Genomic DNA, 25778 nt, shown 5'->3' on the forward strand with positions numbered 1-25778 from the left:
TTGAGAGACCAATGTTTTGGTTTTGGGAAGGCATTAAGTCGTATCTCAAGGCAGTGAGGTTAGGTGTCTTGAGTTGAAAAATAACCAAAACTCCCAAGTCCTGCCTGACGACATCTCGGGTGTTCTTTTTGGACTGTCTGGCGGCCCCGCGTGGCCATCCGCCTCTCTGCCGCGCTCTCTCTCCTCTTTTCCCCCCTCTGCCAAAAATCACTCCCCTACTCCCCCCTCCCCCCGGTCGCCCTCCCCAGCCACAGCAGCCGCCAGCAGCCGCTCTCGGACGGCGTCGAGGCGGCGACCATGAACGCTCACGCGTGTCCCCGCAGGCTGGCGCTCCGCTCCCGGTCGGCGGTGGTGGCCGCCGCGCTGGCTGTGCTGCTCATCCAGACTCTGCTGGCGTGGAACTTCAGCAGCCTGGACGGATCATCTGGCGGGGAGCGGGGCAGCCGCGAGAAGCGAGCGGTCGGCCCCGACAAAGCCGACGCGCAACCGCCCAGGAGCGGGTTACGAAGGAGGAACGAGCCGCCGCTGGAGCTCGGTTACGCAGCCGGGAAACACAAGCTTCGAGCCGTAAGTGCGCTCTTTTCCCGTGTGGATGTTTGTCTGTGGGAGAGAGGATGTGTGTCACTGATGTGCTTGCCGTGGATGTCGTCATTTTACATCTGCAACTAGCGGGCAGAGGTCCTCTCAGAAAAAAGGCCATTTAACGTGGCATCACTTAGACGGAGAGCACGCTCATCTATTGGAAAATGTTCATTAACAAAGGAGAACAGGCAGAAATGCCCATGTAAGATTTCCAAATGAACGCCGATTGGCAGAGGTAGACAATCATTTTTTGGAAATATTTTCATTTTTACAATTCGTAGTAATCTTACTGAAGAAAAATCTCAGTAATAGCGGTTATCAAGCGAGTTTGCTGAGATGTCTTGTGTCAACTGTGCAGATTCAAATGATTTTAAAACTTGGAGTCAAATTCATCATTATATTTCGGTCTACAGACTAAATAACTGAAACGGGCAATTTAACTTAGCAGTGCACTGACAGAGATCCTGATGTAGAAGAAAGAAGTTCATTGATAACGGGCAGAAATATGATTGTAAGATAATTTGTACAATGTATAGTAGTGTTCCTAAACTATCACATTCATAAAGGAAGCTTGGTGAAGTTGTTTCGAGAAACGTTATGTCATTTTCATTAATACACACAGTTTTGTTTAAGTTAGTGTTTACTTAGGGTAAAGTGAAAAAGTATTGGTACCCTCTTCAAATTTTTCCATTTTTACATATTTCCCAACTTAAATATTTACGCTCCCCCAGCAAATATAACCCAAAAATGAACTTAAAGTGCTGTTTATAAATGGGGATTTTATTTATTAAGGAAAACAAATGATTCGAAGTTACCCAGCACTTTGTAAAAAAGTTATTACCGCATTGTCAAATCATGAATTAATTGTGGGTAAGCACAGCTTTTTGTTGATTTTCACTGTTCCCACCAAAGCTCAATTAGCTCCAGACCTGTTTGAACAAGAACCGACTTAAATAGAACCAGTCTGACAAAATCAAGCGGGACAAAAGATCTACAAAACGCTGCAAGGAAATGACACGATCCAAACAAATTCAAGAACAGTCTCGAAATAAAATAATTGACATCTTTCAGTCTGGAAAGTGTAACACAACCATTTCTAAAGTTTTAGGATTCTAGCAAACCACAGGGATAGCCATTGACCTCAAATGAAGAAATTAGGAAACAGTGATGAACTTTCCGAGGAGTTGCTGGCCTACAAAAAAATCACCCCAAGAGAAGACAAATGACTGAACGAGGAGGCCAGAAAGGATCTCGGGATAACTTCTAAAGAACTGCAGGGCCGCCTTGCCTCAGTGTTCATGACACATCAATAATGAAGTGACTGGTCAAAAAATGGCATCCATGGCAGAGTTTTGAGTTCAAAGGCAAAAACCACTGCTGACTTGAGAGAACATAAAGGCTTGTCTTACTTTTGCAACAACAAGAAAAAAGCATCTGATTGTTCGGACTGACGAGATGAAAGATACACACACTTTTTTGGAATATGTGTGTATCTGGCGTAAATGTAACAGCATTTCAGAAAAAGAACATCATAGCAGCAGTCAAACATGGCGGTGGTGGTCATGGGCTGCTTTTCTCCTACAGGGTCTGGAGAACTTGTTGTAATTGCTGGAAGCATGAATTCTGGTTTGTGGAGGCCTGGTCAAAGTCCAGACCGGAATCTGATTGAAATGCAGTCATGACCTTAAAAAGGCTGCTCATGCTCAAAAACCCGAAAAACCCAAAAACGAGGTAGCTTTAAATAGTTTTTTTTCCTTATTAAATGAAATCACCTCACTTGGGTTATATATTTGTTTGATCTTTAACGTTAAAGTGGGGAAACGGCAACATTCCAAGAATTTAAGAATACGGTCAATACTTTTTTATGACACTGTATATTGTTATGAACTGAAATAGATACATACTTTCTGCATTTTATGTCCAAACATACTCTACGTTATACTAATGTACATAGTATCTATTGTAATATATAAAGTTCAATTGGCATCTATACAAAAGTCATTTATGGAGAAGTGAAGTGAAGAGTGACTTAATTGCGTTGCGATGTGAGGAAGCAAAGGGCAGGGACAGGGATCGTCTTCTTTTTTTTCCCATCCTTTCATTACACTCGAGGCCGTTCCCTGTCATCTTTCCTTTGTGTGTGCACGTGTGTCTGTGTGATGTGTCATTTAAAAAGCGTGGCGAGACGTGGCGGCTCTTTGATGTTTGAGGCCAGGACATGAAAAGGACGTTACGATGACACACGACAGCGGTGAATTCAACGAAATCGCTGAGCTCCCAAAAAGCTTTGCAACCCAGTCAGGCATGAAATTGACACCTGTTTGTCGTGAAATCCTGCAAAGTGTCTGTCTGGCTTAATGGTGGGACTAGTGGTTAGTACTTTTGGCTCACACTTGAGAGGTTCTGGGTTTGAGTCTCTGCTCAGTTAGCTTTTGCCTTCCAGATTCCAACATGTTAGCATGTTAGCTTCACTGAAGACCAAGAAATTGTACATTGCGTGAACGCTGTTTGTCCTTCTGTTGCGTGACATTGACTGGCAACCTCTCGTGTTTGTTTACGTTGGCTGCGCGATCAGCTCGAGATCAGTCCATCGTTTGTGTATTTGTACCATGACTGTGATATGTGCCCGGAGCCTGACATCGACTAATCAGTTGTTTGTGTATATGAGACCTGAGATGGAATGGCGACTCATCTTTTTTTTTTTTGCATACCCAAATATTGACTAGAGACCAATCCGGAATTTACAAAACTAATGCAGACAGGTGTGATAGAAAATGGATGGATGGAATTGTGGGTTTGAATAAAATTTCACTTTTTGTCTGCTGTCCTGAAGGCGGCACCATAAAAAAATCATCATTCCTAGATGAATAACGCATTTGGGACAGGTGACGTTAGGAAAGGTAACTTAAAGGGGATTGTGAGGTCACGAGAGGTCACTTGAAAGTGTAGTTGAAGTATGCCAACACAAGCTGCATGCTGGTCGCCACGGTGATGGCGCTCGGGCCAACCCTGGCGCTCACCTAAGAGGACCAATTATTCTTCTCCGGGCTTTGTCAGCACCCCCCCCCCCCACCCCCGCCTACCAACCTGTCAGCAGGCGCATTTAAGTGTTGGGTTGCTTCGGAAACAGGACTCCACCACACTGACCCTGCCAGGACAAGTTTCCACTAAATGTCCTCAACTTAAAAACAATAAAAAAATCTTTCAAAAATGACAGACTTCTTTTGAGACCAGTCCATTGTTTGCTGTGACTGACGACCGAGCAGTCTGTTATTTCTCAACATGTGCTCTGCTCTTGACCGAGTCCCGACTGAACTTGCTTGGACAAGTTATGTGCTGTACTTGTTTAACCTCATCAAGAGCTGACTCGTCGGTCCATTTTAAAACCCAAATACGTAAATAAATAATTTGCGCCGCCCTGGTTTGGACAATAAAACTCAGATGGACAGAAAATGATCTGGAAGCCTAATGGAGGAATAAAACGTGGACGGAGAAGGGGAAGCTTTCCCACTGGCCGGATGAGCCGGGATTACAGCAGCATTATGTTCTCCACTTAAGTATTCATAATGCTGCTTTCTGCTTTTCAGGTCAGTTTTTCGTGTTTTCAACAACAGACGACAGACGCTAATGTCACTGTTGGATCCCTTCAGGTTGGAAATGCTCAAATTCAATATGCACTTCCGTCTACTTCTGTTTTGAGAGTCAGAAAGACAAAAAAGGACTTCTTGTCTGTGTGACGATTGATCCATCTAAATCTGATTAGAGCCTTTAAACGACATCAGAAAGCTCAGATCCAAGGCAATCTCCTTATCTGACGCTGTCGCTCATTGGTTTTATTTACGGTGGGTAGCGATGGAGGACGGAAACATCGGAGAGGTTATATTAGTGGTGAGCAAAGTATGGCGCTTGGGCCACGCTGAACATTGTCAAGAATCTTGTAATATTTATTGCAGTCATTATCATTTTTTTCTTAAAATGCCTCAACTAAAATGTGCAGCATTTTTTTTCCATTTTGTAGTCATTTATTGTATCAAATAATTGTTCAGTTGATTTGTTGGGAATAAGATTCCAAGCCCTGCGGAGGGAGTGAGCAGAAGTGCGAGCCGGCGTCTACGTGGCTGTAAACCTTTTTTTATTTTATTTTTTCAAATGGTTCAACGTCAATGTAGTCACTGTGCTCGCTTGAGGGGCTACGTGTGTGTTTGTGTGTTAGTGTTGGCCTCCGACCAACGGGGGCAGCGAATGACGCAGTGACGCCGTTGTCCAAACTGAGGCCGTTTTCCCGAGCTCAGCTTGCAAAGTCTTTGCCATAATGGACAAAAATTGGACCGGTTGCCAGCCACTATCAGGGCACAAATAGTCAAACGTGTTTTTGTAACGTGCAAACTTCACACGGGGAGGCCTGAGCCCAATTTTGAGCACAGCATCCTCGGACTGTGGGCCAACCGTTCTACCCACTAGGCGGGCATTCACATTTGTCAATCTTTTCTTTACCCTGTAGAATGTTGCTGACATTCCTCCAAGCTGATATTACACTTGGCTTAATGAACGCTTGAGTGCAGAGTGAGAGGCGAGGCCCGTGAACACGCCCTCATGTGCGCCTATGTGTGGGAAGCAGATAGGATGATGTGGGGGGGGGGTGAAAATAGATACCTGAGTCGTGGTTTAGCACACTTGCCCCCACAGACGTGCACAAATACACACACACACATATTCGGGGGGCAAAAGTAACATCGCTTATCATTGAGTCCACCTCTGTGACACGCGCACATCTGGGGTCAAAGGTCATCTGTGATTGTGCAGGAAGTCAAACGTGTAGTTGCATCACTTCATGTCACGTGCTATTGTTTAGCACAGGTGAGGGCAAAGTAAAACCTAAAAAGTTTTACCATTCAGAATTAACATTGTTGCAATCAACATCTTTCTGTATTAAAGCACTAATATTTTTTGAAACAGGATGTGGCACATTTCTTAAATTCCACAACGCAATACCGACACAAGGTTGTCATTAGCAATCTACATTTTTGCTGGTTAAGGGTTAATTAGGGGTACATTACGTTTATTTTATGATTCCTCTTTTTTTCTGTGGCTCATCATTTAAAATAACCTATTAGATTTGACTGACTCACAGACTTTCCCCATAACTGGCAGGTTGTCTTTCAGAACTGTGAGAATGAAATCATGTTAAAAGTGTAAAACTTATTTTGCCTGGCTGGGGAGCTCAGCACCCCTAACCCGCCGATGCTAACATTGTCCCTGGCTGTGTATCATATTTAACACATTTAAGTTTACAACTTGTAATATATTTTTAAAATTGTAAAAAAAACAACAACCTTACATATTAAAACATATTTTTTGAATTTATGTCATATGGCAAATCTTGTCAAATGTATACACACATAAACATTTACTGTGTGTGTATAATGTAGTATAATGTAGACAGTATGAGTGTTTTTGAGCTTCTTGACCTCATGCTGCTGTCCATCTCTCCCTTCAGGACGTTTACCGCTCCCACCGGCCCAAAGAGAAGCGACGTCCTTCCCCCGACAGCAACAACAACGAGAACTCAGTCCCTAAAGACTTTGACAACGTGGACAGCGGCCACCCGAGAGGGCTGTCGCAGCGCCAGCGAGGGGCGCCGCCGCTCGTTGATGTCGAGCGCAAATTGGACAAAGCGCAAGGCACCCTGGGAAAATCAGCCAACCAAGTTATCAAGGTCCCTGAAGCGGGACAGAACAGCCGTAACGGAAGCCGGGTCCCAGAATGGTCAAAAAAGACGGTGAGCGCCCCGTCGGCTGCGTCGCCAACGTTGCTGGCGTCGCCATCTGAGTGCGAGATCGGCGGCAAGGAGGTCATCTCGGCGCTGTCCCGGGCCAAAAGTCGAGAGTGTCGTCAGCGAATGGCCGACGTCTATTGCCGACACAAGAAGGAGCTGCTCATGCCGCACAAACTTCCTCGATACTGCCCCCTGCAGGGTGAGTCAGAGGTCAGGGTTCAGGTTATGGGGAGTTCTAGTTAGTCACTGTTAATCGAGTCGCACTCTTACCAGTCTGTTATTTGACTATATTTGCCGCGCATTGATTGGCGACCGATCCATGTCGATGAAAAGAAAACGTTTCACTTGGATGGCAGGCCCCCTCGTGGGTGTGTCCCCTTCTCAATGGACAAAGTGCGGATGTGAGATCCCCCGGCGTAATTACAGCCTCATCACGCACACAAGCGCTTATTCTGGGATGTGCTGACTAATGACTTCCATGTCCGCCGAGCTTTTTTTGATCGCGAGGCCCCACCCCGAGGCCAACTCCCAACGTCCCCCACCCCCACCCTTCCACTCACAGGCGGGCAGCAGGGTGGGACCCTTGGCAAGCTTTGACGTGATGGACAAGTGGTCGGGCCTTTTCAAGTGGCTTGTTGATACAAAGCACTTCGTGGTAGCGGTCACGCCCTCACTACGGCCTGCCGACCTATAGTTAGTGGTCATCATACCTCAAGCTCCGTGAACGCCCTGTCAGCCCACTAGCGTAACCTTTCGGAACGCAGCACGAGATGGAGAACTCGATGGCGACAGGGGAAGCCGCCGTTAGTTTTTTTTTCCCAAAAGCAGCCGCGCCAGCTCATTCTAAAATGACATGAAAAAAAATTTGCATTGAAGGTGTTTTGAATGGTAGTTATTAGTTGGCTATGTTAATGATAAAAATGATCATTTTTAAATCGTATCATCATTTTATTGTAATTGTTCAATTGTTCTAATACAAATTGCAAAAGATTCATGTACATTTTTTTCTTGTACTTATATTTAAAATTTGGATTATTTCCAATGAAAGAGCGAATCAGTTACTTCATTAGATAAATGAAAAAAATATACGTTGAAACTGACCCAATATATTTTAATTCACCAATTTTTGAGAGAGAAACATGAATTATTTAAACGGACATTATACATGGGGGAACAAAATCTAGTGAAAATGTATGGATGAGATATTTGATTTTTTTTCAATATTTATAATCTGTGTGATTAATTACAATCAAATGATCTATCTATCTAGGCCCCATAGCTCAGTGGTTAGATCACTGGTTTGGTAAACCAAGGGTTGTGGGTTTGTATCCCACTGGGGCCTCGACTCCCTGAGAAGGGTTGCATCAGGAAGGGCATCCGGCGTAAAAATTGTGCCAAACATATATATGCGTTCATCTGAGATGATACGCTGTGGCGACCCCGAAAAGGACAAGCCGAAAGGAAAACAACAAATGATCTATCTATGTGTGTGTGTGTGTGTGGTGTGTGTGTGTGTGTGTATAGCATACATTCTTTTAATAATAAAATAACTGATTGAATAGTTAAATTTTTTAATCTAGAGTTAATTTATTGTAATGAATCAACCAGTAATATACATCTTTTAAATGTTTAAATTTATATGGAAGCCAGTCCGTTTAATTTTTTAATATTATTTTATTATTTGTTGTAAATAAGTCAATCAGTTATTTAATTAGCTGAATTCATGTAAAAAATATGACTATATATATATATATATAATATATATATATATATATATATATATATATATATAGAGAGAGAGAGAGAGAGAGAGAGAGAGAAAAAAAGTTAATAGATACATTTTAAATTTAGGGGACAAAAATGTCTTAATGAATACAACAAATATTCCAGGCCAAGTTTTCCTGCCCCTGATTTCGACTAACATGTGAGAGGAAGCCTTGCATAAAATTAATATTGACTGACTGACTCCCTCCCCAGGTAAAGTAAGCGTGAACATCCAATGGGACGAAGAGCACGCATCTGACTCCGCCCCTTTGTCACCAGCGCGGGTGGCCTTTGTGCTGGTGGTGCACGGGCGGGCCTCGCGCCAGTTCCAGCGCCTCTTCAAGGCCATCTACCACACGGCGCACTTCTATTACATCCACGTTGACCAGGTCTTACACACTCACACAAACACACTGCCACGCTCTGAGCTGACCAAGGTGTCGCCATGACAACCCTTCCTGTCAGAGGTCTAACTTCCTGCACCGCGAGGTGACGCTGCTGGCCCGCCAGTACGCCAATGTGCGCGTGACGCCGTGGAGGATGGCGACCATCTGGGGGGGCGCCAGCCTGCTGAGCATGTACTTGCGCGCCATGGAGGACCTCCTCAACATGGACGACTGGTCGTGGGACTTCTTCGTCAACCTCAGTGCCGCCGACTACCCCATCAGGTAATATCTTCTGAACCCTTTGTTGTGGTTAGAACCCGCTGAAATAAATATTTAACACCTCAACTATTTTTCTCACTAAATATACTTCCATAGGTGCGATTGACCTGAAAATTTTACCAGATTTCGGAAACAACCCAATTAACCCATCCACACTCAATAAGATCAGAAATTCATTTGTGTGTAAAAATGTGAAATGATACAAAATATTGAATGCATATAAAAAGGGAGGCCCAAAAAGGCATGTAAAGCCAAGACAACACCGAAAATCCATCAATAATCAAACACCAATCCAGCCCCGATTCAATGTGTCAATGCACATGATTATCAGATGGTTCCGTCCTAATTGCTGGTCTTCTAAAAGGTCTCATTGCCAAGGTATGAGTCAAGACACATTTCATCATGAGGAAGCTCAGAGAGTTGTCTTAAAACCATTGGAAAGTAATTGTTGCAAAACATGGTCTGTAGAGAAAAAAATTGAACTGTTTGGATGCCATAATGGACACAATGTTTGGATGAGAAATGGCACTACACATCACCCTAAGAACATCGTACTAGCAGTGAAGTTTGGAGGTGGAAACATGATGGTGTGGGACTGCTTTTCAAGAAGTGGTACTGGTAAACCTCACATTCTTGAAGCAAGGATGAATGGGCAAATCTAGCAAGACAGTCTTGAGAAAAATCTCCTGCTATCTAAGAGGATGATGAAAATAAAGCAAGAGTGGACATTTCAGCAGGATCATGATCCAAAACATACTCTCAAGGTAACTTTCGATTCATTTAAAAGAAAAATAAATCTGCTAGTATGGCCCAGCCAATTAAATATCAATGGAAATAACTGCACTGAAAACTAGGGCCTTTGTACAAAGTATTAAAAAAATACAAATTGGCATGTTCATTTTTTTTCCCGTCATTTTACATTACTCTTATTTGTTCTCGGTTTTTTTTTTTTTTTGGTGTGAATTACTTGGGTCGTTCCCAACATCTGGTGGCTTTTTCATGTCAATAGCGCCTTGTGAAATATATTTAATGAGAAAAATTGTCGTGTTAAGTCGTTACTTCCCCTGCTGTACATACAGTAATATATATGTAGGTCATTTTCATATGCTTTGATCAATAATGGTAAAGAAATATCCTACCTAATTTCCTTTTGAAAACAATTCATTTTACCGATATGCAAATTGTAATTTTTGGAAGTTTTTATTGTAATCTTTTCACACTCCAACATGTCTTCACTGTTAATCCCGCTGGAAAGAGCCTCATTATGATGTTGCGATACACCAGGGGGATTTGTGATCTGAAGTGCATTTTACATTCTCACAGTGGCAGACACCAACATTTTATTTTCTAAGATATGTGTAATTATATGAAAGGGTCAGAACTATTCGATATCTTTACCGTTAGTCCAAGTGTACGGTATAAAGCCAAAGATAGACTGGGTTTAGCAGACTGTTTCAGCAGTTTAACAGTTAAAAAAAACATGGGGATATGAACAATGAATGTAGATGGAAAAGACTATAGACACCATCTTGAACACTAAAATGGGCGTTGACATTGACGCCATGTTGGATGTATCAAAGTCACGCAATGGGTGAAGATGTTCAGATGTCTCATTCACTCGAAGCAAAGCGAACTACATTTCTGTAGCTACTCTGATTTGTTGTTATTTGCTTGGGTGACTACTCGTCATACGAGTCAGTAGTTTCTATCTACCATACAACGTAATTACAGAGCGCCCTGGTTATAAGCCTCACCCAGTATATTTGTAAAGGAAATACCATTTGGTACATACATACGGCGCAGCTGTCTAAAAGCCGGAAGTGCCCACATTGAAACACGACATACTTACAAAGAAAGCCGGTACACAGAAAGAGTTAACACTAACTCAAGCGCGGGGCTACCGCTAATACTAGCGCGGCGCTAACGCTGGCGCGGTGCTGACAGGGCCGGTGGAAAAACAAAATCACTGAGACACGCTAATAACACGGCAGCAACACGCTAGCACAGTGGTAATGCGAGCGCAGCACTAACATGGCCGGTAAAAGTCACTTCCCCGGCACATATATTCCGATCTCACTCTGACCTTTTCTGCTTCAGTGCCCCCTTGCGGCCGTTACAAAAAATGCACAAATTAGCCACATCACCGCATAAACCGTAGGGTTGAAAGCGTGTGAAAAAAGTTGCGGCTTGTATGCCGGAAATTACGGTATCTGTATACGTACAGAATGGGCGTGTGCCGGGAAGGCAAAATCAGAGGGGAGCTGCCGCGAGGTCATATTGACTGGTCACTCGCTCTTAGCACTTATGTTTGGAAAGAAACAAGGTCACCAGATTGCTCACGCCATTGGCATGTCGATGGATGTTGAGTACTTTGCGCTCCAAAAACAGCACAGTGATTCGAACCTGGAATCGCAGAACTGTGAGGCGAGGTGCTAACCACTAGCCGCAGTGCCAAAGTTTGATCAAACAATGGAAGATATGATCAAAAACTACACAGATTTTTTGCTGTCGTCAATTCTCTAACAGCCCAAACACACAGACGTGCGCACACACATCTCTGCAGCTAAAATCGGTCACGTTCACAGCACCATCAATAGCTGTGACGTCAGCAAGCACATGTGTGTGTTGTCGGACTGGCCAAATCTTTTTTCTTTTCTTTTTCCTTTTTTTAGACTGATTAGGGTTTATATGTCGTTTCCATTTTTTTAAATAAATGTTTTGGGGCTGCTTTCATATCAGAAAGTGCATCCCCACTACTTCCCTGAAAAGCAGAGAGGAGCTAGGTGGTAAAAAGAAGTCAGCGTTGTCAACTCAGCCATTTGTTTGCTATATATAGCCACTTTTCCAGCCCCCTGAGCGATTCTATATCGATATATGTTTTTCCACAACACGTGACTTTAAGTCCTGCTAATAATGTATTTTTTACAATATTTTACGTCTGACAAGAAAGGAATTACAGAGTTTGAACATTGTCAATAATTTTTTTCTGGTGATGAAAAAAACTCTTTCAAAGCTTGTTGTCCGAAGAACAAATCAAAACCCATATGTCGGGGTAATTGACAAAGTGTAAAACTCGTTTTAAATTACATGTTATTTTAATAAATGATGAATCAATTTACTTATTAATCAATAAGTTAGATTTAAAAAGGTGTTTTAATTTCCATGCCTTTATTTAAAAGCGGGAGATTATTTCAAATTGGCAGTGCAGAAGATGCACAAACATGAAATTGATTATGATTCAATTTCTGGTTTGGTCTTCATGAGAAAATGGACGAAAATGTAAGTAATTGTTTTCACAAGTAAAAACAGATGCTTGCAAATGCCTTATTTGGATAATATAATATTTTCTGCTGAGAGACCAAAATTTTAACTTAAACAGGGTCTCAGAACGGTTAATCAATTATCAAAATAGTTGTCACCTCTGATCATGTCATTGTTTTTTTTTTCTAAGCAAAGGATTAAAATCACAAATCGGATTTTTGTGAGAACAACGTGATTTTTAATTTTCAAGCCATATTGACTAATTTTGGTGTGATCTGATTGGCTGACGTCGAACCTCTGCGGTATCATGGCAGGACCAACGATCAGCTGGTTGCATTCTTGTCCAAACATCGCCACCTCAACTTTATCAAGTCTCACGGCCGCGACAATGCCCGGTGAGCCACCGCCCCCCCTTCCCCCACGCCTCTCAAGAGGTGACCTCCCTCCTTCATCTTATTGGGTGCGATGTCAGTTTCATCCGCAAGCAGGGTCTGGACCGTCTCTTCCTAGAATGCGACACGCATATGTGGCGCCTGGGAGACCGCAAGATCCCGGAAGGCATCGCGGTGGACGGTGGTTCTGATTGGTTCCTGCTCAACCGGGCCTTCGTGGAATACGTGGTGCGATCCATCGACAAGCTGGTGGCTGGCTTGAAGCAATTCTACGCCTTCACGCTCCTCCCTGCTGAGGTGAGGCACACATAGTACAGTGTTTCCTAACTTTTACTGAGCCAAAGCACTTACATAAATAATGTTGATTTCAAACCTTCATTTGGGAGTATTACCCTCTCACCAGACTATAATTTTCTCTCAGGACTACAACCTGGTCTTTGGACAAGTACCATTTCTCTGGACTTTAATCTTCTTTTCTGACTACAACCTCCTTTTCAAACTAGACTCTACCTTAAAACAAGAATCTTAACTTGGAACTAAAACCTTCAATTGGAATTTTCAATTTTCGCACCCATTCTTAAGAGTAACATCTTCTCTCTGGTCTTCAACGGGACTTGTACCATTTCTGTAGACTACAAGCTTCTTTGGGACTAGAATATTCACCTGGCAATTGTAGCTTCTCTCTAGGCTAGACATCTCAGGACTAGAATCTTCTCCCGCGAAGAAAACCTTCCACTTTGACTAGAAACTTCTATCAGTACTAGAACCTTATCTAGGAACTGGTACCATTTCTCTTGGTTACAACTTTCTCTTAGTACTACAACCTCACCTCGTGACGCGGACATTCACTGGGGAGTAGTGTCTTCTACAAATTCCTTCAAGGACTATAACTCTCTCCAGACTAAAACCTTACCCTGGAAATTAAAGGACTGGAGCGCTTTCTTGAGACTAGTACCATTTACCTGGACTACAAGTTTCTAATTGATACTAGAACTTTAACTTGAAAATGGAACCTCTTCAGGAGAGATCATAGAGATCATAGAACCTTCTCTTAGGACTACAATCTTGTATTGGAATTAGAATGCCCTCTTATTTTGAGAGTAAAACTTTCATCTGGGCTTGAACTTTCTTTTGAGACTAGTGTATTCTTTGGGAAATAGAACCTTCTCTGAATGGGTTGGTATTTGCCGCTACAACTAAAGAATTTCCAAAAATCAGATTTGGTTTGTCTAATCTATAAATGAATAAGTGGCATTAATGGTGCACTTCATGGGTTGTCACCTTTTGAAATTTAGTTTATTGACATGCGTTAGTTTACGAGGCAGAAATACTACATCCAATATGGTGGATGCATTGAGATATCGTCGCAACGGTCCAACCCGTGAGATGAGGTGTCTATTCCTCTACTTCTAAGGTTTTATCGACCTCTCGGTAGACACAAATGTTCCCTAAAACGCTGTCCGCTGCCCCCTACAGTCGTTCTTCCACACAGTGCTGGAGAACAGCGCCCTCTGTGGGAGCATGGTGGACAACAACCTGAGGCTAACCAACTGGAACCGCAAGCTGGGCTGCAAATGTCAGTACAAGCACATCGTGGATTGGTGCGGATGCTCGCCCAACGACTTCAAGCCTGCCGACTTGCCGCGCTTCCAGGTGACCACGTCATCACCCTTCTACTACTGCTACTACTAATACTACTACACACACACAATTGTTCAAGTGGTTCATGAGAGATCACTTAAAAAAATGACTTACAGTACATTGTGAGGGCCTTCGTTTCCAAGTCAGATATTTCACAGAAATCACCAGTTTATAGCGACGATTTTTGGAGGGATTGTACAGTACACTTACATACTGTAATTCTCCCTTTGCTTATGGAAAAGGAGAACCAGAATCACAGTACACTTTTTAGCTGTTTACTGACACTGGGAGAAAAGTAAAACACAAACATGGCTGGTGCAATTTTACTTTTGGTAAAGGTTCTCAGGGTAACCCCCAAAATTTGGTGCAGTAGTTGCCTCCAGAAATGGTTTAAAAGCTAATCCCCTGAGGTTTGATTTACTGATGTGAAATTTGGTAGCTGTGGCTCCAAGGACCCAAAGACACAGGAAGTCTGCCATTTTGGATTGAAGTAGCCTCTTTTTCCAACGATCCTTCAACAACACTCAACCTAAGATTTTGTTGGATTGCTCCCAAATTTGTAGCACATGTATTACAAATGGGCGGGTAATACTAAATTCCCAAGAATTGTAGTTTTCATCATTGCGTGCGAACAGAACTGGGCAAAGAAGTTTGATGACTTTCCCTAAAAGAGAAAAGTTCAAAGATACTTTGATGTAGAAATTCAGCCCCTGAAGCGTGAAGAGTGTGGTAAGGAAGTGAAGAAATGGGTGGAACAGTTGGCGGAAGCTGTCTGGCGTTCTATGTGACAGTAGAGTATAAAGAGAAGAGAGTAAAATTTATAAAACAGTGGTGATGTACGGATTGGAGACGGTGGCCCTGAACAAACAATAGGAGGCAGAACTTGAGGTGGCAGAAATGAAGATACTAAGGTTCTCACTTGGTGTGAACAGGTTGGATAGGATTAGACATGAGCAGTGGGTGTTAGAGAGGAGGATGCACGAGATAAGTTTAAATGGATAAAGATGACACGCTGTGGTGACCTCTAACGGGACAAGCCGAAAGAAAAAGAAGAAGCCGGTTTGACTGAGCAGCATAAAATTTGGAAGACAAGTCTACATCATGGGTAGGTACACCGAAAAGATTCAGAAACCCATCCTCAAAACGTAAGTCAGCCTTTTTGCTTTGAAGTAGTCATTTTTGGCTCATTTTTCCCCTTTCCATTGATCCTTCAAAGATAAACTCATCCTAGAGATTTTGTCCGGTTGATAATAAATTTGAAGAATCTGCTCTTATCAAAGTGCAAAATGCTATAAGATTTAATAGTGACTCAGGAAAGGTGTCAATTTTGGTCTTGTTGAATCTCAGTGTGGCTTTTGATACCGTAGACTCCAATATACTGCTCAACAGGTTGGAAACGTGGGTAGGACTGATTGGAACGGTCCTTAAATTGTTCAGGTCCTACCTGAAAGAAAGGAGTGGAAGTGCTAAATCTCAACAAATGGCAATGACATATGGAGTCCCTCAATGGTCAGTTCTTGGACCTCTCCAGTTCAGCCTGTACATGCTACCCTTTGGTCAAATTTTCCAGAACTTTAGTTTTGAGCATTATAGCTATGCAGATGACACACAGTTATATATATCACTGTCTCCAGATGACTAATGTTCAATTGAGGTATTATGCCTTGAGGTGTTATCCCACCGTTTAAAACAGATAAATAACTGGATAAGCCAAAATTTTCTTTAATTAAACCCAAACAATACTGAGATAATTGTTTTTGGCGATTCAAAAAAATGTTTGCTGTACGTAAATACCTGAACTCACGATCTTTAAAAAGCAAAGACCAAGTCCGAAACCTTGGTGTTCTCATTCTGACCTGACCTTCAGTCATTTTTCTTGATCTAATAGCTTAACGGGACACCCAAAACAAAACAAACGAAAAAAGTTTGTGTTGTTGCTATTGCTAGTGGGAAGAGTATGGCAGCACAATTTGATGACATGCATAAAAAGACAAAACTTTTTGTAACTCAGCTTGTGACTTATTTTTTTTAAATTCAGTCCCTGAAACTGCTCTCACATACCAACATGAAACATGGGAGACATCCCACAGAAAAATTTCAAGAAGCCGTGCCTGAAAAGACGCAGGAAGTCTACCATTTTGTTTTGAAGTGGCCATTTGAATGATTGTTTTGGGACTGCTGTGTGTTGTTATTAGAACATCATGATCTTAGAGCGTCAGATCAGAGGAAGTATTTGTCATGCGTGGACATATGTGAAGCTGAAAAAAGACGTGGGCAAAAGACGTGCTGTGCCATCCACTTTTCCGTCCGCGACGGGAATAACTTTGACAAATTAGGAGTGCGTCTGAGCCATGAAGCTCTCGCAACTGGCAGCTGATCCCGGAAGCAGCTTGCTGTATTTTTAGGCGCCTCCTGACTTCCAACCTGTCATTATCGCGAGCCCGCGGATACTTACGTCCTGCGCCGCCGCTCGCTGTCGTGAAGGGCCACAGAGCTACCTTCCATCCAGAGGTGGAGGACCCCAGTCACATCATTTCACTCCAGTCAGACTTACTGTAAGTCCACAAATGTAGGACTTGGCACTAGTTTGGCTAAAACATGTGAAAGACTCCACTTGACATTGTTTTATGCTAACTCATTGAACAAATCTTGCCTGTAATTTCAAGACGGATTTCCCTTTTATGGCGGCAGGGTGGATCAGCTAGAAAGTGTTTGCCTCACAGTTCTGAGGTCTCGGGTTCAATCCCGGACCCGCCTGTGTGGAGTTTGCATGTTCTCCCCGTGTCTGCATGGGTTTCCTCCGGACACTCCAGTTTTCCCCCACATCCCATAAACATGCAACATTAATTGGACACCCTAAATTGCGCCGAGGTGTGATTGTGAGGGCCACCGTTGTCTGTCTCCATGTGCCCTCCGATTAGCATTCAACCAGTTCAGGGTGCTCCCTGCCTCCTGCCCGTTGACAGCTGGGATAGGCTCCTGCACTCCTCACAATCCTTATGAGGATAAGCGGCTAAGAAAATGTATGGATGGATGGATTTCCCTATTAGAAAGTTTTAATTTATTCTGAGATTTCCATTAACATAAAAAAGAGAACACTTGCAAGGAGGTGCTGTACCAACTCATGAATGCTGCAGTATTTATGTCATGACATTCTCTTTTATTATATTTTTATATATCCATCCATCCATTTTCCAGGCCGATAACCTCACAAGGGTCGCGGAAGTGCCGGGGTCTATCCCAGCTAACGTTGTCCAAAAGGCAGACTATGCCCTGAACTTCTCGCCCGTCAGTTGAGTTGAAGGGTGTTTTAATATAATGTGGTTCTATTTTTTCTTGGGGGGTCTGGAATGACATTACAATCTATCTTATTTGAGAATATTGATTTTAATTAAATTAAATTGCCCCTAGGTGTGATTGTAAGTGCAACTGTTGTCTGTCTTCATGTGCCCTGCGATTGGCTGGCAACCAGTTCAGGATATAGCCTGCCTCCTGTCCGTTGACAGCTGGGATAGGCTCCAGCACTTCCCACGACCCTTGCGAGGATAAGTGGCTAAGAAAATGGATGGATGGATTGATGATTTGAGGTCAAAGTACCACTGTAGTAACTTGACTTGCTTTATTTTTTACTTCTTCTTCTCGGCAGCAAGCATCGCGGCCCACCTTCTTCGCCAGGAAGTTCGAGGCCAGCGTGAGCCAAGAGGTCATCAACCAGCTCGACGCACAGTTGTTTGGGGTCCCGGCGCCGGGCATGCCAGGCCTCAGTGCGTACTGGGAGAACGTCTACGAGCGGGAGACGGACGGCACGGATGGCCTGTCGGACGCCGCGCTCAGCCACTATCACGCCTTTGCTCGCTTTGGCCTTGATCGCGCCGCCGCTGCACTGCAAGGGCGCCCCGGTGACAATAGCTGCAGGTACCCAAACGCATGCCGGACTGGACGGATGTTCTGTTTTGAAGTTGCTAAAAGTTGCTAAATGACGTTAACATTGCATAATATGGTGTGTAAACAGGATTATAAATTAAATGATGTCATTGCATTACAACATGAAGTAGACTATGCAGTATGAGCAGTAATCCCATATGTATAATACAATCATGAAAAGTGAAAAACCTCAAGTAATAAATTTGAAGAGTTTGAACCACTGGTTGTCAAACATTTTACACCGAGCACCACCTCAAAAAATACTTTCAATATACCTGACAAGTACAATCATGGCTAATATAAAAATACAGCGTTTATGAAAAACAAGGTTGCAATTTTATTCCTAAAAAAAAGTATTTTGAAAAGCATTGTAACCCACAGTGCAGCACAGTGAGTATTTAAACTTTGGAAAAAGTATCCAAACAAATTTTTAAAGTAATCAATTTGTTCATAGGTGCTTTTGTTTATTTATTTATTTGTGGGGTGGCACTGCAAGTGAAGTCTGAGAAGTTGCAAAACCAAGCAATAAAAGTGCTAAGTTGCCATTTGTGAACTTAACATCGTATCCGTGTACAATCAGCCTTCAGTGTGTGTGTGTGTGTGTGTGTTAGGCGCCCTCACACACTACAAGGAGCTCCTTGTCGGTGTTTGGTTAAGACCTGTGGCTCCTGTGTGTGTCTGTGTGTTAATAAAAACTTGTCTCTTGCAGACCTGTAAAAATAATTGCATACTTGTTTATTTTTTTCACATTTATATATATGTTTATGTGTTTTCATATTTATTTTTTTCACCTCAAGGATGTGCGTGTTCATGTGTGCGTGTTAAATAAAGACTTGTCTGTGTCAGTGCTGTAAAATGTTTTCATATTTATTTTATTTATTTAGTCCGTCACTCCAAGGTTGTGTGCATTTGTGTGTGTGTTCAGGTATGAGGCGGCTGGTCACCCGCTGTCTGTGCACATGTACTTCCTGTCAGACCAGTTCCAGGGTTACTTGGTGCGCCACACGGCAGTAAACCAAGCCTCCACCCAGTTGGAGACTCTGGAGACCTGGGTTACACCCCGGGACCACTTTAGCCTGGCAAGCCCTCCGCACCCCAGCAACAGGGCTACTCCACATACAGGTCACACGCCACACACACACACACACACACCACACACCACACACACACAACATTTCTGGTGCATAAATACTTTCAGCCTTCTGAGGACAATTGTGTGTTTGTCCACATTTAGATCTTATTTTTCTTTTTTTTTTTTATTGGGGCTCAAGGAGCCTCTTGGCTGACTTTTCTCCATTATTTGCTTAAGACCTCATTGTAAAGCCAAAGCCGTGCCTTCTTCTTTTCCTTTCGGCTTGTCCCGTTAGGGGTCGCCACAGCGTGTCATCTTTTGCCATCTTAGCCTATCTCCTGCATCTTCCTCTCGAACCCCCAACTGCCCTCATGTCTTCCCTCACCACATCCATAAACCTTCTCTTTGGTCTTCCTCTCGCCCTTTTGCCTGGGAGCTCCATCCTCAGCATCCTTCTACCAATATACTCACTCTCTCGCTCTGAACATGTCCAAACCATCGAAGCTGCTCTCTCGAATCTTGTCTCCAAAACATCCAGCTTTGGCTGTTCCCTCTAATGAGCTCATTTCTAATCCTATCCAACCTGGTCACTCCGAGCGAGAACCTCAACATCTTCATTTCTGCCACCTCCAGTTCTGTCCTGTTGTTTTCTTCAGTGCCACCGTCTCTAATACGGACATTCATGGCCGGCCCACCACTGTTTTGTAAACTTTGCCCTTCATCCTAGCAGACACTCTTCTGTCACATAACACACCAGACACCTTCGCCAGCTGTTCCAACCTGCTTGGACCCGTTTCTTCACTCCTGACCACACTCTCCATTGCTCTGTATGTTGACCCCAAGTATTTGAAGTCGTCCACCCTCGCTATCTCTTCTCCCTGTAGCCTCACTCTTCCCCCTCTACTTTTCTCATTCACGCACATATATTCTGTTTTACTTCGGTATCTTCATTCCTCTCCTTTCCAGTGCATGTCTCCATCTTTCCAATTGTCCTCTGCGTGCTCCCTGCTTTCACTGCATATGACAATATCAATCTGCGAAAATTCATGGTCCAAGGGGATCCAGTCTAACCTCATCTGTCAGCTATCCATTACCACTGCAAACAGGAAGGGGCTCAGAGCTGATCCCTGATGCCAGTCCCACCTCCACCTTAAATTCCTCGTCACACCTAAGGCACACCTCACCATTGTTCTGTGCCATCATACATGTCTGTACTATTTTAACATACTTCTCTGCCACACCAGACTTACGCATGCAGTACCCAAGTTCCTCTTGGTACTCTGTCATAGGCTTTCTCTAGATCCACAAAGACACAATGTAGCTCCTTCTGACCTTCTCTGTACTTTTACACGAGCTACTAAAGCAAATAATGCATCTGTGGTACTCTTCTAGGCATGAAACCATAATGTGCTCGCAGATACTTACTTCTGTCCTGAGTCTAGCCTCCACTACTCTTTCCCATAACTTCATTGTGTGGCTCATCAACTTTATTCCTCTATAGTTCCCACAGCTCTGAACATCCCCTTTGTCTTAAAAATGGAACTAGAACACTTTTCCTCCATTCTTCAGGCATCTTTTCACCGCTAGTATTCGTTGAATAATTGGTCAAAAACTCCACAGCCATTTCTCCAAATGGGCTTCCATACCTCTACCGGTATGTCATCAGGACCAACTGCCTTCCATTTTTCATCCTTTGTAGTGCCCTTCTGACTTCCCCCTTAGTAATCATTTCCACTTCCTGTCCTTCACTCTTGCCTCTTCAACTCTTCCTTCTCTCTCATTTTCTTCAGTCATCAACTTCTCAAATTCTTTCCATCTATTTAGTACACTACCGGCACCAGTAAAACACATTTCCATCTCTATCCTTAATCACCCTTACCTGCTGCAATCCTTCCCATCTCTTATCCCTCTGTCTGGCAACCTGTAGAGATCCTTTTCTCCTTCTTTCGTGTCCAACCTGGTGTACATGTCTTCATATGCCTCTTGTTTGCCTTGCCACCTTACCTTTGCCCTACGTCGCATCTCGATGTACTCCTTTCGCCTCCCTCAGTCCTCTCAGTATCCACTTCTTCTTCGCTAATCTCTTTCCTTGTATGACTCCCTGTATTTGGGGTTCCCACACACAAGTCTCCTTCTCCCCTTTCCTACCAGATGAAACACCAAGTTTACTTCCTGCCTGTCTCTCTGATCACCTTGGCTGTCGTCGTCCAGTCTTCCGGAGCTTCGGGTTGTCCATCGAGAGCCTGTCTCACTCTTTCCGGAAGGCCGCACGACATTCTTCCTTTCTCAGCTTCCACCACATGGTTCTTGCTTACCTTTGTCTTCTTAATCTTCATACCCACCACCAGAATCATCCTACATATACCATCCTATGCTGTCGAGGCTACACTTCCCCTACCACTACTTTACAGTCAGTAACCTCCTTCAGATTACATCGTCTGCACAAAATATATCTACCTGCGTGGTTCTACCTCCGCTCTGTAGGTCATATATGTTCCTCCCTCTTCTGGAAATTAAGTGTTCACTACAGCCATCTCCATCCTTTTTGCAAAGTTCCACCACCATCTGCCCTTGTAAAGTTCCTTTCCTGGATGCCGTACTTACCCATCACTTCTCATCGCCCCGTTTCCTTTACAATATGTCCATTACAATCTGCACCAATCACAACTCTTCGCTGTCTGGGATGCTCAGAACTACTTCATCTAGTTCCTTCCCGAATTTCTCTTCAACTCTAGGTCACATCCACCTGTGGTGCATAGCCGCTAACCACATTATACATAACACCCTCAATTTCAAATTTTAGTCTCATCACTCGATCTGAACTCTTTTTACCTCCAAGACATTATTAGCCAGCTCTTCCTTTAAAATAACCCTAATCCATTTCTCTTCCCATCTACTCCGTGGTAGAATAATTTAAACCCTGCTCCCAAACTTCTAGCCTTACTACCTTTCCACCTGCTCTCTTGGATGCACAGAATATCAACCTTTCTCCTAATCATCATGTCAACCAACTCCTGTGCTTTTCCTGTCATAGTCCCAACATTCAAAGTCCCTACACTCAGTTGTAGGCTCTGTGCATTCCTCTTTTTCTTCTGACGCTGGATCCGGTTTCCTCCTCTTCTGTGTGTATAGAAATCTTTCTTTGACACCATCTCTTGGCCAGTTAATTATTTTTGAAGTGAGGAGAGAAACTTTATTTATGGCGTTTTCACAGTGCACTTGGCAAACTATCTTACGCCTTGGACTCTGCCATTACTGAGGGGGTGTCAGCGTGTTCAATGGGGCATCTGACGCTAGCCGTTTTGTCATTGGAGAAAAAAAAAGTTCTATTCTGGAGCATTGACGTTGAAAAGCTCCTCCAATGGGAACGGGGTTGGTAGTGAACGCCAACGAGTAAATGGAGAAAGATGTAATAATTGTGGTATCCCACTATACTGAACTCGGGGCCAATAGGAAAATAATATACCGAGACGACACTCCTGGAGGCTTTCATAGCGCCCTGTTCAGCCTGAAATACGCATCGACGAACTCTTCCTGGAACTAGAAAGCTCTCAAACAAGTTTAATACTGAGATGCTGCCATGAAACTCCATGAAAGTATTCCCCTGTCTTCCCAGTCAACCGATACTGCTATTTCTTCATCAGATGAGGATAAATTTGAGAAATCAGCGCTGGACATAAATATTGTCACATGTAATCGAGCCTTTGCTGCACCATGTAACATGTCACATCCGCGCACGTAGGTCATGTGACTCACGAAAATGGCAGCGCCCCTGAAAATTTGTAATTGTCAAGAAAAACCTTCTCCAAACACAATTAAATGAGAGAGGATTTAACATCACATTGTCAAAATAGGGTACATATTACACATATTACATGACCTATTGGATACATTGTTAATGCAAACCAGTGGATTTCCCTTTAGGTATTCCTGAATTTTCCATATTCGTGGCCTGGTTAGGTCGCATCTGTAGTACGTTTGTGAATTCATGGGATTGTTTGGGGTGTGGCCTGAACCACTGACAATATCCGATTGGATTCTTTCAGAGCCATGAATTACAGGTACGTAGTAAGAACTAGAAGTTTCAGACGGTGGATTCATACATTTTCTGGAGTACTTGTTCTCTTTTGGTTTAGCGTGCGCTAGAGTTTATCCTAGCTTGTTTTGGGTGAAAGGCAAGTTACTCCCTGAATTGGCTGCCAACCAATCATAGAATTTTGACACTCCCATCATACAGTCCATATATGCTGACGCCGTCCTGTGTTTTGGTTCCAGGTGGGAATGGGGTGGGACCCCAAAGAGCGCGTGTTCAGCGTGCGCGGGGGCCTGCTGGGTCCGGAGGACGAGCCGGCGGCGGTGCAGCGGTGGAGCCGCGGGGGTCCGGCGGTGGGCAACCTGACGGCCACGGTGGTGTGGATCGACCCCACCAACGTGATCGCCGCCACCTACGACATCCACGTAGATGCCGCCGCAGACGTCACCCACTATCGCCCCCCGCTGACCCGCCCCCTCCGGCCTGGCATCTGGACCCTTAGGGTCCTCAACCGGTGGAGTCTACTAGGACAGACCAGCTTCACCGTGGCCCCGCTGCAGTTCCGCCGACAGCAGCCCATCACACAAGGTTAGCACCGCATAAAAAAAAATATGAGACCAAGATGAATGATTTCAAAATCTTCCAATATTAATGTCGCCTAAAACATGCACAACTCATTTAAAAAAAAAAACAAATTTAAAAAATGTAATACACCAGATCATTTTTAAAGTGATAAGTTAAAAAGCTTTAAGATTTTTTTTCCCAAAAAGTAAAGTAGAAAAAAAATAATGTAAAAAAAAAAAAAGTATAACAGAAAACCTTAAAGGGCCACTGTCATGAAATGCATGATTTTTAGTATGTTATTAATGAAAAAACGAGGGCCGACATGGACCCATGCGTTTTTTTACCACAAAACATGATATTGACGTATACAGCTTTTTGTAACTCCTGCCATGAAAATCCTCTCATTTGTTTTCGAGAAGCAGGAAGTGATGTACAGGACAGGACCGCACTCAAGTGGACTGTTTTGTTTCTATTAGTTTTACCTCCGGAAAGGTAGCTTGTTGTTCCTTTGTATTAGCCAAAATGCCGGCTCGTTGCATTGCTGGACATTGCTTAAACACTCGGGAGAAAGGTTTAATTTGTCATACTTTTCAAAATGACCCGGTTCATTGTGAAAAATGGATTGCACGGGTGTAAAGGACCAGAGCTTCGTGGGTTCCAAATGACAGGTAGGTGTGTATACAGCTACTAAATATAATAATAGTTTGGGGTGGACCACGTAATCAGTCTCTCATAACATAACAAAAGATCCGCGTACGTATCACAGTCGTGCTAAATGTGTCGATGTGCGCGTCGGATGGTGTCGGGCTGCTGCGTCGGGCTCGCAGATGGCGGCAGCTCTGAAGAACGCTGCCTCAATGCCGCACTCAGCCAGGTGCGACGACAACGCCGTAAAGCACCCCGGCTTGACGATGTTGTTCATCGTGGACGGTGGCGGCTATGAACAACACCCTAAAGCAGCCCAGCTCGGCTCCGTGATAAGCCACCTCAGCGCCGAAAATGACCAACACCAGCTGAGGCGCCGCGTTCGCTGGTCACAGCTTCGCCGAAGGCTGCGTATCGGGCTTGCGGACGGCGGCTATGAAGAACACAGCTGACAATGCCTCACTCAGCCGCGTGCGACAACAACGCAGTAAAGCGCCCCGGTTCGACGGTGTTGTTCATTGCGTAGTGCGGCGGCTATGAACAACCCCCTAAAGCAGCACGGCTCGGCTCCGTGATAAGTCACCTCGGGGCCGAAAATGAACCACATCGGCCAGCTGTGATGAGCCATGATGGCTCATCTCCGCTGCGGAAGTGGATCGGACAGGGAGGCGGTTTGGCCGTGATCGCATACCATCTGAATATGGCTCGAAACAATAGCGTAATATTGCCCCTGTAACTTCACTCGGTTGTGTGATGTGCTCCTTTTTGAAAAGAGCTTCCATGTCAGAAGGGGCGTATAAGTCTCAATATGGCGACCACTTGGATGTCGTAGAATGATACTTCTGCAAATTTGCGCATGGATAACGTGCTCTTCTCTCACATTTATTTTTTGTATAGGCAACGAAGTGAATAATGTCATATGTATTTTTCATTACAATATCTATTTTAGAATGTTTATAGGATGACACTTGACCTTTAATCATCAAATTTTTTTTTTAAACAAGAAATGTACATTTTAAACTACATTTGTACAAGCAAGTGGTAATATTGTAATAGTGAAAAGAAAGTTAATTGATAAAAATAATTTCTATATCCAATAATTCATTTATGGAGGAGGAAGACATTAATAAACGGTCCAGTTGCGGATTGAACAGCTCTAGACATGGTTCCAGTTTCAGAACCAGAACTCGACGGTCCAGACACACTCAAACAGGTTCAGCAGCTGCTACTGTTTTATTTTTGGCGACTGGGCGTCAAGGTGACCTGTGTGCTCATGAACCACTAAGGTCCGTTTGATTCCGTCAGCTAAAATCGGCCCGAAGGAACATTCAAATTTAACCAAATGGTTTCAGGTTGCCCGTTATTGGAACTAGTCACCTTCTGAGTGCCATTGTGTCTTTGGGCCACCTGAAGTTCCAAGAACTTAAGAGTTCTCGGGACTTGGAGTTGAGAACTAAAA

The 25778-nt window shown here is 43.6% G+C and overlaps 1 protein-coding gene across 1 annotated transcript in view; it reads left to right on the plus strand.

Annotated features, from left to right (window-relative positions):
* Nucleotides 1-234: 234 nt before the first annotated feature.
* Nucleotides 235-25778, plus strand: part of LOC133514410 (xylosyltransferase 1-like) — a 29292-nt gene continuing 3748 nt past the window's right edge. Inside the window, 11 exon segments of the mRNA XM_061846096.1 lie at nucleotides 235-567; nucleotides 6080-6557; nucleotides 8336-8511; nucleotides 8588-8790; nucleotides 12363-12443; nucleotides 12521-12737; nucleotides 13917-14093; nucleotides 17728-17996; nucleotides 18931-19111; nucleotides 19113-19127; nucleotides 23353-23698. Coding sequence (XP_061702080.1) covers nucleotides 298-567; nucleotides 6080-6557; nucleotides 8336-8511; nucleotides 8588-8790; nucleotides 12363-12443; nucleotides 12521-12737; nucleotides 13917-14093; nucleotides 17728-17996; nucleotides 18931-19111; nucleotides 19113-19127; nucleotides 23353-23698 — 2413 coding nt within the window. The 5' untranslated portion in view covers nucleotides 235-297.

This window comes from Syngnathoides biaculeatus, chromosome 16 (assembly GCF_019802595.1).
Source record: "Syngnathoides biaculeatus isolate LvHL_M chromosome 16, ASM1980259v1, whole genome shotgun sequence".
NCBI lineage: Eukaryota > Metazoa > Chordata > Actinopteri > Syngnathiformes > Syngnathidae > Syngnathoides > Syngnathoides biaculeatus.